This window comes from Herpailurus yagouaroundi, unplaced genomic scaffold, assembly GCF_014898765.1.
Source record: "Herpailurus yagouaroundi ecotype Mexico unplaced genomic scaffold, PumYag 194, whole genome shotgun sequence".
In the NCBI taxonomy this organism is placed as follows: domain Eukaryota; kingdom Metazoa; phylum Chordata; class Mammalia; order Carnivora; family Felidae; genus Herpailurus; species Herpailurus yagouaroundi.
Window position 1 is genome coordinate 2,531,780 of NW_024412425.1, and position 17,179 is coordinate 2,548,958.

The 17,179-nt window shown below is 36.4% G+C and overlaps 1 protein-coding gene across 3 annotated transcripts in view; it reads left to right on the forward strand.

The window, feature by feature from the left end:
* Positions 1–10,546, forward strand: part of ZNF527 (zinc finger protein 527) — a 33,747-nt gene extending 23,201 nt beyond the window's left edge. For 2 of the 3 annotated variants that reach the window (XM_040445702.1, XM_040445703.1), the window contains one exon: positions 6,956–10,546. In XM_040445702.1, coding sequence (XP_040301636.1) covers positions 6,956–8,529 — 1,574 coding nt within the window. In that variant the 3' untranslated portion in view covers positions 8,530–10,546. Of the gene's footprint in view, positions 1–3,697; positions 3,814–6,955 lie in introns of all 3 variants that reach the window. The other variant, XM_040445704.1, reaches the window with a different exon arrangement.
* Positions 10,547–17,179: the final 6,633 nt, after the last annotated feature.

The following is a 17,179-nucleotide window of genomic DNA, read 5'->3' on the forward strand; positions in this document are numbered from 1 at the left end:
ACTGATTGTTTTTTAACTCTTTTATCTCTGTGGTAAGGGCCTCCCTGAAGTCTTCCATTTTTTTTTTCTCAAGCCCAGTAAGTATTCTTATGATTGTTTCTTTAAATTTTCCATCAGGCATATTACTTATGTCTGTTTCCATTAGATCTCTGGCTCTGACCTTGTTCTTTCTTTTGGGATGAATTCCTACACCTTGACATTCTGTCTCTGACTTCTTCTGTATGTTAGAAAAGCCTGTTATGTTTCCTGCTCCTGAGAGTAATGGCTTTATGAAGAGCTCATATAGTGTCCAGGGCATGGCGCTTCAAGGAATGTCTCTGGTGTGTACTATGTGCCCTCTGTTGTTATGTTTTTTGGCTGCTCTTTCAGGCCAGTCATCTGCAGAGGCTCTCCTTGCCTGCAGTGGGCAGTGTTTGGTCCTTGGCCAGAATGTAGTGAGTTTTAACTAGCTGTGGTTATGTACCTGAAACTATGTAACATTATGTGTCAGCTATACTCAAAAACATTTTTTTTAAATCTCTTTCAACACTCGTTAAAATTTTTTTTGAAAAATGTTTATTTATTGCAACTACATGGATGGAACTAGAGGGTATTATGCTCAGCAAAATTAGAGAAAGACAAATATCATATGACTTCACTCATATGAGGACTTTAAGACATAGAACAGATGAACATAAGGGAAGGGAAGCAAAAATGATATAAAAACAGGGATGGGGACAAAACATAAGAGATTCCTAAATATGGAGAACAAACAGAGGGTTGCTGGAGGGATTATGGGAGGGGGGATGGGTTAAATAGGTAAGGGGCATTAAGGAATCTACTCCTGAAATCATTGTTGCACTATATGCTAACTAATCTGGATGTAAATTTAAAAAATAAAGTAACAATAAGAAGATGTTTATTTTTGAGACAGAGAGACAGAGCATGAGCAGGGAAGGGGCAGAGACAGGGGAAGACACAGAATCCTTAGCAGGCTCCAGGCTTGGAGCTGTCAGCACAGAGCCCAATGCAGGGCTCAAACTCACAAACCGTGAGATCATGACTTTAGCTGAAGTTGGACACCCAACCAACTGAGCCACCCATCCACCCCAACAGTATTTTAAGTTTTTTTAAATATATATATTTTTTTATTTGAGTAAACTCCATCATCCTGAACACACTTATTTGAAGGGAATCTTTTGGAAAAAACACATGGAAGGATTCCATATCTATCTGAATATGTATGAGAGGTGCAGCTAAGGACCAGCTAACATTTTCCCTTTTTTTTTTTTTTTTAAGTAATCTCTACACCCCGTGTGGGGTTTGAATTTACAATCCCAAGATCAAGAGTCACATGCTTTACTGACTGAGCCAACCAGGCACCCTTTTCCTTTTTTCTTTTATTAAAAAAATTTTTTTAATGTTTATTTTTGAGAGAGAGAGAGACAGAGACAGAATGTGAGTGGGGGAGTGGCAGAGGGAGAAGGAGACACAGAATCTGAAGTAGGTTCCAGGCTTAGAGCTGTCAGCACAGAGCCTGATGCAGGGCTCAAACCCAAGGACCGTAAGATCATGACCTGAGCTGAAATTGGATGCTTAACTGATTGAGCCACCCAGGTGCCCCTCCTTTTTTCTTTTAAATAGAAATAATATTTATTAGAAAATACTCAAGCAATTAACAAATGTATAAAGTAGAAAGTATACTCTCTCAAGATATCATCCAAAGACCACTCCTATTCATGGTTGGGTCTGTATTTTTCTACAATGTCTCTTGCATAGATACACACACAATTTTTATATGCATCTATTTTCAACTTGCTTAAAAAAAACTTTTTTAACTTAAAACATTGTATTGATGAGGATGTGGAGAAAAAGCAACCCTAGTGTACTGCCAGTGGGAATGTAAACTGGTACAGCCACTGTGGAAAACAGTATAGAAGTTCCCCCCCAAATTAAAAGTAGAAATACGATATGTTACAATAATTCCACCAGTGAGTATTTACCTGAAGAAAATGAAAACACTAATTCAAAAAGATATATGCACCCATATATTTATTGCAGCATCATTTGTAATAGTCAAGATATAGAAGTAACCTAAGTGTCCATCAATAGACAAATGGAGAAGTAAGATATGGTGTATATATGCACAATGGAATATTACGAAACCATAAAAAGACACAATCTTGCCATTTGTGACAACACTGAGGGACCTCTACGGGGCATTATGCTAAGCGAAATAAGACTGAGAAAGACAAATACCATATGATTTTACTCAGAAGTGGAATCTAAAGAAACTAAAACAAAAAGCAGAATCAGACCTATAAATATAGAGAACAAACTTATGGTTGTGAGAGAGAAGTGGGGAAGGGGATGAACTACAGAGCTCTTTGCTCTGTTCTCTACATCCCATAAGCTTGCATGCTTCAGGTGTTTCTCTTGACATTTCCCTATAATATTAGAGAATTTTACAAGTCACCCTGGTTGAGTCCTTTCCTAGGGATTTTAATGAAATGAAGGTATAAAATGCAATGCTTAGGTCATATTATTGCTCCGGAAACTTTTTTCTTCAGAATTTTTTTTTATATTATTGCTCATTTTTTTGCCATGAATCCTTTAAAATAATTTCATAAGTTCAGAAATAAAATCCTTGATTTTATAAAAATAAAATTCTGATTGAAACTGACCTGATACAAATTAAGTTGGGGTAAACAAGCATGTGTATCCATTTTTTTTCTTTTGGTACAGTTATGTCGTACATTTTTATTTACTTAAATCTTCTTTGAAAAAATCTTTGAAATAATTTCATACCATTTTATGGGACCTTTTTGGTGTTTCTATATACCATATTCCCTTCTCTCTTCCAGTCACTTCTGTACCAATTGTAATCTCATTTCCTTTACTTCAAATTCTCTTGCATTGTCTTACCACTTGCAGTCTGGCTTCTACCCCTCTAATTTTGCTAAATCCAGGTATCTTTATTTTTCTACTTGTCAGCATACTGAGATGTATAAGATAGTTCTGCTATCCTTTTTCTCTGTCCAAAGTTCTGTTCTGTTTCTCTCTCCCTTTAACCTACTCCTGTCCCTATTTTTTTGTCTTTTCCTCATTCAAACATAAGATCTTTGTCATGTTACTTTGGATCTCTATCCAGTGCTGTCTAGTAGAACATTCTGTAAGGATGGTTATGATCTGTGTTTGTGCTTTCCAGTATTGTAGCCACTAGCCATATTTGGCTGTTGAGCACTTGAAATATGATGAGGCATCACTGAAAAACTGAATTAAATTTTTTTTTATTTTAATGAATTTAAATATGTGTTGAATTGCCATATGTGGCTAGTGGCTACCATATTGGACAGCATAGCTCCATACAGGTTTTGTTTTTGCTTTTTGGTTTTATTTTTGGAGAGAGACAGAGCACAAGTAGGAGAGAGGGACAGAGAGAGAGAATCCCAGGTAGGCTCCATGCTCAGTGTGGAGCCTGATGCGGAGCTCAATCTTATTACCCTGGGATCATGACCTGAGCTGAAATCAAGAGTCAGATGCTCAACTGACTGAGCCACCTAGGTTCCCCTCTATATGGCTTTTTAAAGGTGAAGATCCAATCTCTAAGTCTATGGGTCATTGGTCAGGCTATTCATTGGAACATGAATTCTGGGCTTTAGCAGTAAACTTTCTCCTTCTTCAGACTTCTCCTTAGGTCCTGTCCTTTTTTCCCCAGATTTCCTACTAGAATCTTCTGGGTTTCATGCCAGGAGATTACTTACTTCATCTACTGGATATCTACCAGTTTGTCTACTGCTCATCAGTTCAGCATGTGGGAGACTCTACAGTATAGTAAGAAAGAACTTTTCCTCTTCCAACAATAAATAACTATGCTTAATACTTCTTGTGCAGTTCTGATTGGATTCCAAAGTTGATCATTCTTTGATTTTTAATTTCATTCATAGATTATAATTAGTTGGAAATCACACATCTCTAATTGCCTGGATATATTTTAACCCGAAAGGGTTTACTTCTCCCATTCTGTGTCTTGCCACTTGACCATCAGTCTATTTCATAATCCCTTTTCAGACATAATGGTGTACATATAAGAATAACTGAATGAATACATATTAATTTGTTTCATTGTATGATAAGTGTCACTGAATACCTATAATGAACCAGATACTCCTAGATATTTTCTAAATTTATTATCCTTTATTCTTATACCATACTAGTAAGGTCACCTCATTTTGCCTGCTGTGAAACTGAGGCTTAAGAGGTGGGTTAATCAATTTAAGGGTAGAATAACTAGCTAGCTAGATGCAGAAGTAGGATTAAACTCGCCTATGACCCCAAACCCTATGTTGTTTCCATTGTGACACATGGATGCCCATTTGGCTCTCTCCCAATTTACCTGAATCCATAACTTCCCTTTCCCCCTCAATCACTGATATGAGTGAGTTGTCTTCTCTCTTTTGCTGAATGTCACCATAATATCTTAATACCACTGATTTCTAAGTATTTCTCTACTCCAAGCATAATGAATATGTCTTCCTTTGTACTTACTTCTTGCTGTATACTTTCCCTAGGCTATACTCTATACTTTCCCCTGGAATGCCCTATATGGAGTTTCTTCCCCTATAGTATTCATTTGCCTAAGTACAGAATATCTTTTTTTTTTTTTTCCACAAAAAAGCTTGGAGCTCTAGGCATCTGGTTGGAGCTCTAGGCATCTGATGTTGGAAAATGTTTGTAGTCTTCTCCCATCAGTCTTCTTTTACTCAGCATTACAGTAGGTATTGTATAAAGCTTCTGGAATAGAGAAAAGGTTTATTCTTGGTAAGAGGAAATGTAGTGACCCTAGGTGATGAATATAGGAAAGGAGGTTCTAGGAGAGTTGGTGAGGGAACAGAATGAGTTTCTGCCAAAAAAAAAAAAAAAAAAAAAAAAAAAAGAAAGAAAGAAAGAAATAAGAAAGAAAGAGAAAGAAAGAAAAGAACAACAGTGTAGACCTAACAGAGGATAAGTGAACAAATTCCTCTCAGGCCTTGGTTGAGATAGAGCCCCAAGTATGAGAAAATCTGTGGCTGTGCATAGGAGGGATAGGTAGGGATGGGGCTTTCCTTGAGTGGAGGCTGTATTGGAAAGAAGAAAGATACAGATGCATAATGTGTTCTTTGCTTTTTAATTTGTGCTGACCTGGCCTGGAAGCAGCTTTTCTTTCAATAGATGGGATGCTGTTCTGGAAAAGACTATAATTAACTAAAAAAAAAAAAATGCTAACATGTACAGTTCTAGAATAATCCCTGTGAATATCAAAACATGAAAGTGACTGTTAATAAAATAATCACTGCATTTTGGAAGCTTGGTCATAGCCTTGAACATAAAGCTCAGATTCTCCAGGAATTACTCCTTAACTAAACTAGTGAGTTTTGATCTCTCTTTTCTGACACTTATACTACTAATAATCTGTATCATATTAGCTAGTCCTTCATTATGTGTCATGTTGAATTTTTGTATGCACAAGTTTCACCTCCTTAGAGTTTAAAAAAGGGAGAAGCACCTGTGTGTGTCTCAGACTTTTTTTCCTCTACTGGATGCTGGGCACATAGTAGTAGATTCTGTACAGTTGAATATATTGGCTGATTATTGTGTGTGACATGGAAAGGACTTTCTCAGGGCGCCTGGGTGACTCAGTTGATTGAACATCCAACTTCAGCTCAGGCCATGATCTCACGGTTCATAAGTTCGAGCCCTGCGTTGGGCTCTGTGCTGGCAGCTCAGAGTCTGGAGCCTGCTTTGGATTCTGTGTCTCCCTCTCTCTCTCTGCCTCTCCCATGCTCATGCTCTGTCTCTCTCTCTCTCAAAAATGGATAAACTTTAAAAAAAAAAAAAAGAAAAGGACTTTTTTATTTTCCTTTTTTTAATGTTTATTTATTTTTGATAGAGAGAGAGAGACAGAGAACAAGCAGGGGAGGGGCAGAGAGAGAGGGAGATACAGAATATGAAGCAGGCTCCAGGCTCTGAGCTGTCAACACAGAGCCCTGACATGGGATTTGAACTCAAGAACTGTGAGATCATGACCTGAGCCGAAGTCAGACGCTAAGTCACCCAGGCACCCCTCCTTTTTTTTTAAGATTTTATTTTTGAGTAATCTCCACACCCAACATAGGGCTCAGACATACAACACCGAGATCAAGAGTTCAAGATCAAGAGCATGCTCCATGCTCCACCAACTTAGCCAGCCAGGCTCCCCTCATTTTCCTTTTTTTGTTGAGGTCATCTTTTAAAAACAGTTTTCTTTCCATCTTGTCTCACCCAACATCCTCTCCTGAAAATATCAAGTGTCTGTTCTGTAGGTAGCATTTTTCTCTCAATGATGAGAAAAGCTGACCTCCAGATTTATTCTAGACACCTAAAAAAAAAAACCCAAAACCATGATAATTTTTTTCTGGTCCTTGATAAAATCTTAGAAGTTGTTGAGCTTTTTGTTAGCATTCATTCATTCAACAAAATGCTACCATTGTCCTAGGCACTAAATGCAGCAGTAAGAAGAAAAAGAAGTAAACATTAGTCACTGACTCATGGAGCTTTTAGTCTTATGAATAGGACTAGATAGTGAATAGGACTTGAGACTTCAAGGCAGGGAAACTGATTATGATCTAATCAGTTGTTTTCAATTTCTTATTTTCTCAGCCTTTACCTTTGTCTGCATCTAAGTACCCTACATTTTATCTGTATATAAATGTGCTTTGTGCCCTACGTTTCCTCTATCACCTCGTCACCATCACCAACACATATATCTTCCTTTATCAGCTCTCTTCGTTCTTCTTTCTTTGTGTTTTGTTCATATTGCATGGCCATATTTGAAAGGTGTCAAAACCATGTACTTTCTCCCCTCCATCCCCCCCAAATAAATTCTTATTTCTTCTATAACAGTTTTCTCCTTGCAAAGGAAAAAAAAGGACACATTTGCTTTCTTGATATTTTTCAGACTGGGAGTCTTGGTATGAAATCAAGGAATTACCTCCAAAATGGTACATTGATGAAGAGGAAATATCCCAGGGCATGGTAATGGAAAGACTTACAAGTTATAACCTTGAACATTCCAGTTTCAGAGAAGCCTGGAAATACGAGGGTGAATTTGAGCGGCATCAACAAAATCAGGAGAGGCATTTCCGGCAAGTGACAACTCTTAGGGAAATCCCTGCTGTGAAAAGAGACAATAAATATAACAATTCTGAGAGAAGTGTTCTCTTGAAGTCAGTACTTTCGACACAAGAGAGAGTTCCCACAGTAGAGCAAATGCATAAATTTGATATTTATGATAAAATGTTTCCCCCAAATTCCATCCTAATTGAACATAAAAGATTACCTGCTGAGAAAGAATCTTTGATAGATAATGAATGTGAAGAATTCAACCAGAATACATACCTTAGTAAAGATATAGGAAGTCCTCCTGGGGAGAAACCTTATGAAAGTAATGATTTTTCAAATCTCTTAAGTTTCCATTCATTACTTACTCAACATCAGACAACTCATTTTGGAAAATTACCACATGGATTCAATGAATGTGATGATGCCTTTAGCTGTTACTCATTCTTTACTCAACCTCAGAGAATTCACAGTGGAGAGAAACCATATGCATGCAATGACTGTGGAAAAGCCTTTAGCCATGACTTCTTTCTCAGTGAACATCAAAGAAGTCATATTGGAGAGAAACCTTATGAGTGTAAGGAATGTAACAAAGCTTTCAGACAGAGTGCACACCTTGCTCAACATCAGAGAATCCACACCGGAGAGAAACCCTTTGCATGCAATGAATGTGGGAAGGCCTTTAGCCGTTATGCCTTCCTTGTTGAACATCAGAGAATTCACACAGGGGAGAAACCATATGAATGTAAGGAATGTAACAAAGCCTTCAGACAGAGCGCACACCTCAATCAACATCAGAGAATTCACACTGGAGAGAAACCCTATGAATGTAATCAATGTGGAAAAGCCTTCAGCAGACGCATTGCCCTTACTCTGCATCAAAGGATTCATACAGGAGAGAAACCCTTTAAATGTAATGAATGTGGGAAGACTTTTGGCTATCGCTCACACCTTAATCAACATCAGAGAATTCATACAGGTGAAAAGCCCTATGAATGCATCAAATGTGGGAAGTTTTTTAGGACTGACTCACAACTTAATCGACATCATAGAATACATACTGGAGAGAGACCTTTTGAGTGCAGTAAATGTGGGAAAGCCTTCAGTGATGCTTTAGTTCTAATTCATCATAAGAGAAGTCATGCCGGAGAGAAACCCTATGAATGTAACAAATGTGGGAAGGCCTTCAGTTGTGGCTCATACCTTAATCAGCATCAGAGAATTCATACTGGAGAGAAACCCTATGAATGTAATGAATGTGGGAAGGCTTTCCATCAGATCTTGTCCCTTAGGCTACACCAGAGAATTCATGCTGGAGACAAACCCTATAACTGCAGTGAATGTGGGACTAATTTTAGCTGTGCCTCAGCCCTTAGACGACATCAGAAAATTCATAATAAAGAAACTCTCTGATTATAACAAGTATAAGGAAGAAAACAGTCACCACTCAGTCCTTATTAAATAAATATCAGTCAATTAATTCTTTGGTTAATGATTCTATGAATGTAGTAAATATGGAAAAAGCCTTCAGTTTATGAGCATCCCTTATTTGAAATAGCCTGAATAGTAGACATCTGTTACTTTTGGATCTGTTCTATGCCCCGTTTGAAATTTACCTCACCCTCATTGCGTATCATTCTGATGAAACTATTAATCAGGGAAAGCAGTGGATTGGTCATGGGCTGGCCACAAGCTAGTTAATAAGGGATTGGCAGATGGCCTTGTCTGGACCACTAGAACCCTATAACAGGGTATTGTTATGGATAGTCAGAGAAGATAATGTTTTTCCTGGAATTGCAAGCTGCAAGGACTTTTTTTCAAGGTTAAAAACTCACCAGTAGCCTTTTTGCCACTACATGAGGAAAGCCTTCCCAGGATCAGTCCAACACAGAGAGACAGAAATCTGATGACATTGTTTTATCTTCTCAATTCAATCATGCCTGAAGTCTATACCATCTTTTACTTTTTCATTTTTGTGATACAATAAATTTCCTTTTTTTGCTTAAGTTAATTTGAATTGGATTTTTGCCTCTTGGAATTATAGTACTGATTCATGCACCCTGTATTTGCTACATGTGAGAAAGCCTTAATATTTTATATGGTGTAATTATCCTGAGAAACCTTTTGCTGAAACAAGTTTATGGAAGTTCAATATACAGCCTTCACAAAGTTGAGAGAATTTTTACATGTTATTTGTTGATAAAAGTTAGTATTTATTAGACTGCTTCATAATAAGGATAATTTTTTTAAAAAATTCACTTAGTAAAACTCCTTAACAGGCTTTCCCATAAGGAATTAAAATCATCTCTGGTAATGACTCACCATAGGCCTTTAAAGAAAGAATGACAAGCTGAGAGAAAAGTTCATGAATGGCTCTTCATCTTAAAGGAATTATTTGATTTTCTGTTTACAGTAGGGATTTAAATATACTGTGTAATAGAATATAATAGAATTGTAAATGAGGTCTTCTTTTGTGGGTAGATTATAATTTTGGTTTAAGAAATTTTTATCTTGTTTGGAACTAGAGATTCAGACAGACATTACTGGCAGAAAGGATGCGACATTTTCAACTCATGACGAAGGTAAAACAGTTGGAGCGTAAAATTTTGAGGGCATAAATTATTACCATTCTTCAGAGTAATAAGGAATATGAGGGTATAGGGAATTATATTCCTATTTTATTTGAGTGGATGTAGGGAAGTAAACTTTGATGATATGGTAATGGGGCCACCTTGAACAGTTAGAACCATTAGAATTTTGGACATTGTCTGGACAGCATCTATGAAAAGAACAGAACAAAGGAATTATGAAAGAATAAAGGATTTATATATGTGCATGGAGTGAAACAATGACTACTACTCTTAAAAGTTCTTTATTAGTCAACTTATTCTTATATCTAATACAAATCTGAAAATTTCCCAAATATTAAGACAAATGGCCTTGAAACAACTTAAACCATAGATTTAGTATGATTTAATACTTCAAACCTTGAACAGAAAAAAATGATTATAAAATGCTGCCAAAAACATACCACATCTAACCTAAAATGTCAATATTATATGCTAAAAATTCATGTCACTTCTTTATTCTTTCTTATATTTCCTAGGTGTATAGAAATACTTATTTTAATACTTTCTAAGAGTTGAGTAATAACTTATTTTGGAACACTCCCCAAGGTTACAGTAAACTTAACAGGCCTAAAGGAAAAAGAATAATGACTCAGATCAAAGAAGAGTTTGAGTTATTCACTAATTGATTATGATCTAAGTATGGCACCTGATTTCTTCCTCTGATTGATTGATTGTTTTTTCAATTAAACTTCACTTGTAATGTTGTAAAATCTTTTACACCCATGCCTTTAGCATAGGTGTTTGTACTTATATCTGGTGTTTTACCTCACAGTGAGGTATTAAATTTTATTTATCTGCAACTATACAACCCACTGTCTTATTGTGATATAGTGACTTGATCTTTTAGCATTATTAAAAACTTATGCATTATTGGGATGCCTGGGTGGCTCAGTTAAGTGTCTGACTTCGGCCTGGGTCATGATCTCATGGTTTATGGGTTCAAGCCCTGTGCTGGGCTCTGTGCTGACAGCTTGGAGCCTGGAGCCTGCTTCAGATTCTGTGTCTCCCTCTCTCTCTGCCCCTTCCTTCCTCATGCTCTGTCTCTCTCTGTCTCTCAAAAATAAATAAACGTTGAAAAAAATAAAAAAAATTATGCATTATTAGTATCTTAGAGTTATTAGGATCATCTAGAGATTTCTTGTCCAAAGAGATGTGGTTTGAGTTTGTTCAGTTAATTCTCTTTAGAACATGGACTAGTTGATTTAAACACAATGGCAAAACCCTTTCCACTTGGTTATTCGATATGATCAATGGTGATGGAACTATTGGATTCCTTTTTTAATCTGGTTATTATGCTGAACATATCTTTCTGCCTTGTCAGTTTATGCAATTTTTGCTTCTCATATTTAAAATTTTTCTTTTATTTACTCTTGATTAAACAGGAGGGGTGTGTGCCTGTGTGTGTGTTTTATTGAAAAACTTTGTATAGAGTACCTACTGTGTGCCAGGCTTTGTTCTAACCTAGGCATTGGAGATACAGTAGTGAACTACACAGACAAAAATCACTGCTTTTTTTATAGAGCTAATTTCTAGTGAGGAAGACCAACAATAAATATATATATATATATATATATATATATATATATATATATATATATGAAAAAATATAATATGGAAGAGAGAAAATTCCAAGGAGAAGAAGATGAAAGAAGAGGTAGGGGACTGGGTTGATATTTTAGATTGTATGGCCAGGGAAGGAAGCCACCTTTGAAGTTGACTTTTGATTAAAGACCTGGGAAAGGTAAGAGATCTGTCTACCTACACTGTGTACACACACACACACACACACACACACACACAGTTATATGCCTGTTGGAAAGATAATCCATATAGATATATATATGTAATCCATGTATGTAAATATTACACTTTATACTTACCAAATTCATTCTCATATTTTATTATGCCTCTGTATTTGCATATTGCATTTTAACATTTTTCTTTTTAGTTTCATGCATTCATGGTCTTTTAAAATCCTAATATGTTTCAATTGAGTATGTATATTTTTTGATGCTCATTGTCAGAATGAGCCATTGGGGGCCGCTTTAGGCTAACTCTTGCTCCCTTCAGCACTGCTCTGACATTGTTGCAAGCATCCTTACTTTCTGGCAATAATAGGATGTTCCAGGCCCATCATCATTGTTTCCTGCCTAAAGTCATGAAGTTAGCTACCTTGCAAGGAATTTAGGGAGGGAGAAAACAAGTATGCATTCAAAAGGGGATATGAAATCAGAAATAAATTTCCCTCTTTTTTAAAAATTTAAATCCAAGTTAACATATAGTGTAATAATGATTTTGGGAATAGAATTTAGTGATTCATCACTTACATTTAACACCCAGTGCTCATCCCAACAAGTGTCCTTAATACCCTTCGCCCATTCAGCCAATCCCCCCCACCCAACACCCCACTAGCAACCCTTAGTTTGTTCCCTGTATTTAAGAGTCTCATGGTTTGTCTCCCTCTCTATTTTTATCTTATTTTTGCTTCTCTTCCCTTATGTTCATCTGTTTTGTATTTTAAAGTCCTCATATGAGTGAAATCATAGGATATTTGTCTTTCTCTGGACTGACTTATTTCTCTCAACATAATACACTCTAGTTCCATCCACGTTGTTGCAAATGGCAAGATTTCATTCTTGATTGCGGAGTGATACTCCATTATATATATATTTACACACCACATCTTCTTTATCCATTCACATGTCAGTGGATATTTGGCTCTTTCTAAATTTTGGCTATTGTCGATAGCGCTGCTATAAACAATGGGATGCATGTGTGCCCCTTTTGAATCAGCACTCCTGTATCCTTTGGATAAATATCTAGTAGTGCAATTGCTGGGTCATTCTGTTTTTAATTTTTTGAGGAACCTCCGTACTGTTTTCCAGAGTGGCTGCACCAGTTTGCATTCCCACCAGCAGCGCAAAAGGGTTCCTCTTTCTCTGCATCCTCACCAACATCTGTTGTTGCCTGAGTTGTTAATTTTAGTCATTCTGACAGGTGTGAAGTGATATCTCGTGGTTTTGATTTGTATTTCCCTAATGATGAGTGATGTTGAGCATCTATTCATGTGTCTGTTAGCCATCTGGATGTCGTTTCCCCCCTTATGAAAGGAAATAATGTTCTTCAGTTAAAGGTATTGGTAGCTAGACTTGGGGACCTAAGAAAGAGTGTAAAGTAAGATTGCATTTGCCATATGTACTGTATTTTCTATCATTCCTGTTGCCCAACAAGAAAAATCCCAATTTCATGGTAGAACTTACTTTAAATAAGTATATACTAAGCTCACACTAATAAGAACTATGTATTAATTACCTTTTATAAAACTTGAAGTTGTTTCAGAATTTTTGAAACACTGTTTTAAGTTAAAAATTACCAATTTAAAATTAATGATAATTTAAAATTACCTCAACTGTTGTAAGTGAGTCAAAAGGAAATGTGGCTAAGCTTCTTCAGGTGTGCTATGATTCCACTTGTTCTCTTCTGCACACAGACGTTTTCCATTCTTTTCTAAAGTTTTCCAGATCTCTCTTCCTGAGCAAACACAATACAAAACTTTGATATATAAGTAAATTTCCCACAGAGTCCTGTACCTTTTTGTAGTTACTATATTTGTGTGCTAGGACTTTGCGTGAATTTAGGGCAAAATTACTGTCATTATGATAGGGCCTCTTTTAGAGACAGCTGGAAAAATGTTTCCTTTTTTGAATATAATTTCATATTGATTTTGAGTTCCTACCTAGCATGTTAATTTGCTGTATCCTACTAAGACTTTCTACTTTGTCCATAAAGCTCAAAAGAGAGACAATGGGTTATATGGTGGAGAAAAGCGATTCCTTGAGGCCATGAGGTGAGGATATATTAGTGACAGAGAACTGACTGGTCAGCTTTCTTAAAGGCATTTGCATGATCATTCATCACATATTCTTCCAGAAAAGATCTGCTCTTTTGTTTATTGGCACAAGTAGAGGTGTTGGAGTTAGACCTTCATATGGATGTCAACTCTTTTAGGAAAAACTGAAAAGTGATTATACTTCTTTCTTTCTTTTTTTTTTTTTTTAATGTTTATTTTCAGAGAGAGAGAGAGAGAGAGAGAGAGAGAGAGAAACAGAGCAAGCAAGCACAGGGGGAGGGTCAGAGAGAGAGAGAGGGAGAGGGAGAGGGAGAGAGGATCCCAAGCAGACTCCATGTTCAGTGCAGAGCCCCATGACCGTGAGATCATGGCTTCAGCCATGAAACCAAGAATCAGACACATGGGGCTCCTGAGTGGCTCTGTCGGTTAAGTGTCCAACTTTGGCTCAGGTCATGATCTCATGGTTTGTGAGTTCAAGCCCCGTGTCGGGCTCTGGGCTGATAGCTCAGAGCCTGGAGCCTGCTTTGGATTCTGTGTCTTCCTCTGTCTGCCCCTCTGCTGCTTGCACTCTGTCTCTCATATTGTCTCAAAAATAAATAAACGTTAAAAAAATTTTAATTAAAAAAAAAAAATCAGACGCTTAATCAACTGAGCCACCCACATGTCCCTGACTACTTCTTTCAAGCTCAATTTAGTTAACTATAAAACTGAAGTGATAATTCTAGCCTTTCAAGTTTTTGTAAGGATTACTTGAAAGAATGTAATATGTGTAAACAGTTAAGATGGGATTTATTAATCATGAAATCAAGCAGAAAGTTGAATTGCATGCCTGAGAGCCAACTGCTCATGTGAGACAGAACTGTAAATTCAGCCCCTGTGAATTTGCAGCTCCAGAGTCTCGGAGTTCCCTCTGTTTGGATATTTGAGGCTGTTAGGACTCTGCCTTCTATTAAGATAGAGACCAAGAAGGTATGGCTCTTGGTTATTTAAATTTCCATTTATATTTTTGGACTTCATAGTACATTATCAAAATTGTTTAGTCCAACACTCATTTCTTGGTTTATTTTTTCCCTCATAATCCCCAATTCCTATTCTCCTCCATAGGCATGCACCCAGGCATGCATCCTTAAGTGTGTATAAATCGCTTATAAAATCAGTCACATGTATGCTTGAAATTTATACCAATGGTATTATGCTATAAAAGTGTCATTTTTTCCTATTCACTGTTTTTGTTTGTTTGTGGTGTGTGTGTGTGTGTGTGTGTGTATGTGTGTGTGTTTAAAGTTTTCATTTTAATTTCAGTATAGTTAACATGTAATATTATATTAGTTTTAGGTGTACAATACAGTGATTCAGCAATTTTATACATTACTCAGTGTTCATCATGATAAATGTACTCTTTAATTCCCATCACCTATTTCACCCATTCCCCTACCCCCTTCTCCCCTCTGGTAATCATCAGTTTGTTCTCTATAGTGAAGAGTCTTTTTCTTGGTTTCTCCCTTTGCTCTCCTCTCCTTTTTTTCCCCTTTGCTCATTTGTTTCTTAATTTCCACAAATGAGTGAAATCATATAGTATTTTTTTCTCTGATTGACTTGTTTTGCTTCGCATTATACTCTCTAGCTCTATTCCTATTGTTGCAAATGGCAAGATTTCATTCTTTTTATGGCTGAATAATATTGTTTTATATATATATATCACATATTCTTTACCCATTCATCTATCAATGGATACTTGAACTGCTTCCATATTTTGGTTATTGTAAATAGTGCTGTGATAAACATAGGGGTGCATGTATCCCTTTGAATTAGTGTTTTTGTATTTTGGAGGTAAATACCTAGTAGTGTGATTATTAGATCATAGGGTAGTTCTATTTTTAATTTTTTCATGAAACTCCATAATGTTTTCCACAGTGGCTGCATTGGTTTGCATTCCTAGAAACAGTGTACAAAGATTCCTTTTTCTCTACATCATTGCCAATACCTGTTGTTTTTCGTGTTGTTGATTTTAGCCATTCTGACAGGGGTGAAGTGACATCTTATTGTAGTTTTGATGTGCATTTTCCTGAGTATCTGATGATCCTCATGGGTCTGTTGGCCATCTGTATGTCTTCTTTGGAGAAATGTCTGTTCATGTCTTTTGTGCATTTTTAATTGTATTATTTGCTTTTTGGGTGTTGAGTTGTATCAGTTCTTTATATATTTTGGATACTAACCCCTTATTGGATAGTCATTTGCAAATGTGTTCTCCCAGGTTTTTCTTTTTTAATTTTAAGGAGGCTTCATGCCCAACGTGGGGCTCGAACTCACACCCTAAGGTCAAGAGTCACATACTCTGCTGACTGAGGCAGCCAGGCGTCCCTTATCTTCTCCTATTCAGTAGGTTGCCTTTTAGTTTTTGTGATTTTTGTTGTTGTGCAGAAGTGTTTTATTTTGACATAGTCCCAGGAGTTTATTTTTGCTTTTATTTCCCTTGCCTCAGGTAACATATCTAGAAAAATGCTATGGCTGATATCAAAGGTTACTGACTACGCTCTCTTGTACGATTTTTATGGTTTTGGTTTCAGGTGTCACATTTAAGTCTTTAATCCATTTTGAGTTTATTTTTGTGCATAGTGTAAGAAAGTGGTCCAGTTTCGTTCTTTTGCATGTAGCTGTCCAGTTTTCCCAACACCATTTGTTGAAGAGACTGTCTTTTTCCCATTGCATACTTTTGCCTCCTTTGTTGAAGATTAATTAACCAATAATTGTGAGTTTATTTCTGGGACTTCTATTCTGGTCAATAGAAATTGACCTATGTAGTTTTTTTTTAATGCCAGTACCATAGTATTTTGATTACTACAGCTTTGTAATAGAACTTAGAGTCTGGAATTGTGGTACTACCAGCTTTGTTCTTTTTCAGGATTGCTTTGGATATTTGGGTCTTCTGTGGTTCCATGCACATTTTAGGATTGTTTGTTCTAGTTCTATGAAAAATGCTGTTGGTATTTTGATAGGGATTGCATTAAATCTGTAGATTGCCTTGGGTAATGTGGACATTTTAACAATATTTGTTTTTCCAGTCCATGAGTGTGGATTGTCTTTCCATTTCTTTGTGTCATCCTGAATTTCTTTCATCAATGTTTTTTATATATAGTTTTCAGAATATAGGTCTTTCACCTAGATATTTTATTATTTTTGATACAATTGTAAATGAGATTGTTTTCTTAATTTCTTTTTCTGCTACTTCATTGTTAGTGTATAGAAATGCAACAGTTTTCTATACATTGGTTTTGTATCCTGTGACATTACTGAATTTATCAATTCTAGTAGTGTGTGTGTGGGGGGGAGGCTCTTTAGGTTTTTCTATATGTAGTATCATGTCATCTGCAAATAGTGAAACTTTTACTTCTTCCTTGCCAATCTGGATGTCTTTAATTCCTTTTTGTTGTCTGATTGCTGTGGCTAGGACTTCCAGTACTATGTTGAATAAAAGTGGTGAGAGAGTATATCCTTGTCTTGTTCCTGACCTTACGGGAAAAGCGCAGTTTTTCCCTGTTGAATATGATGTTTGCTGTGGGTTTTTCATATAAGGCCTTTATTA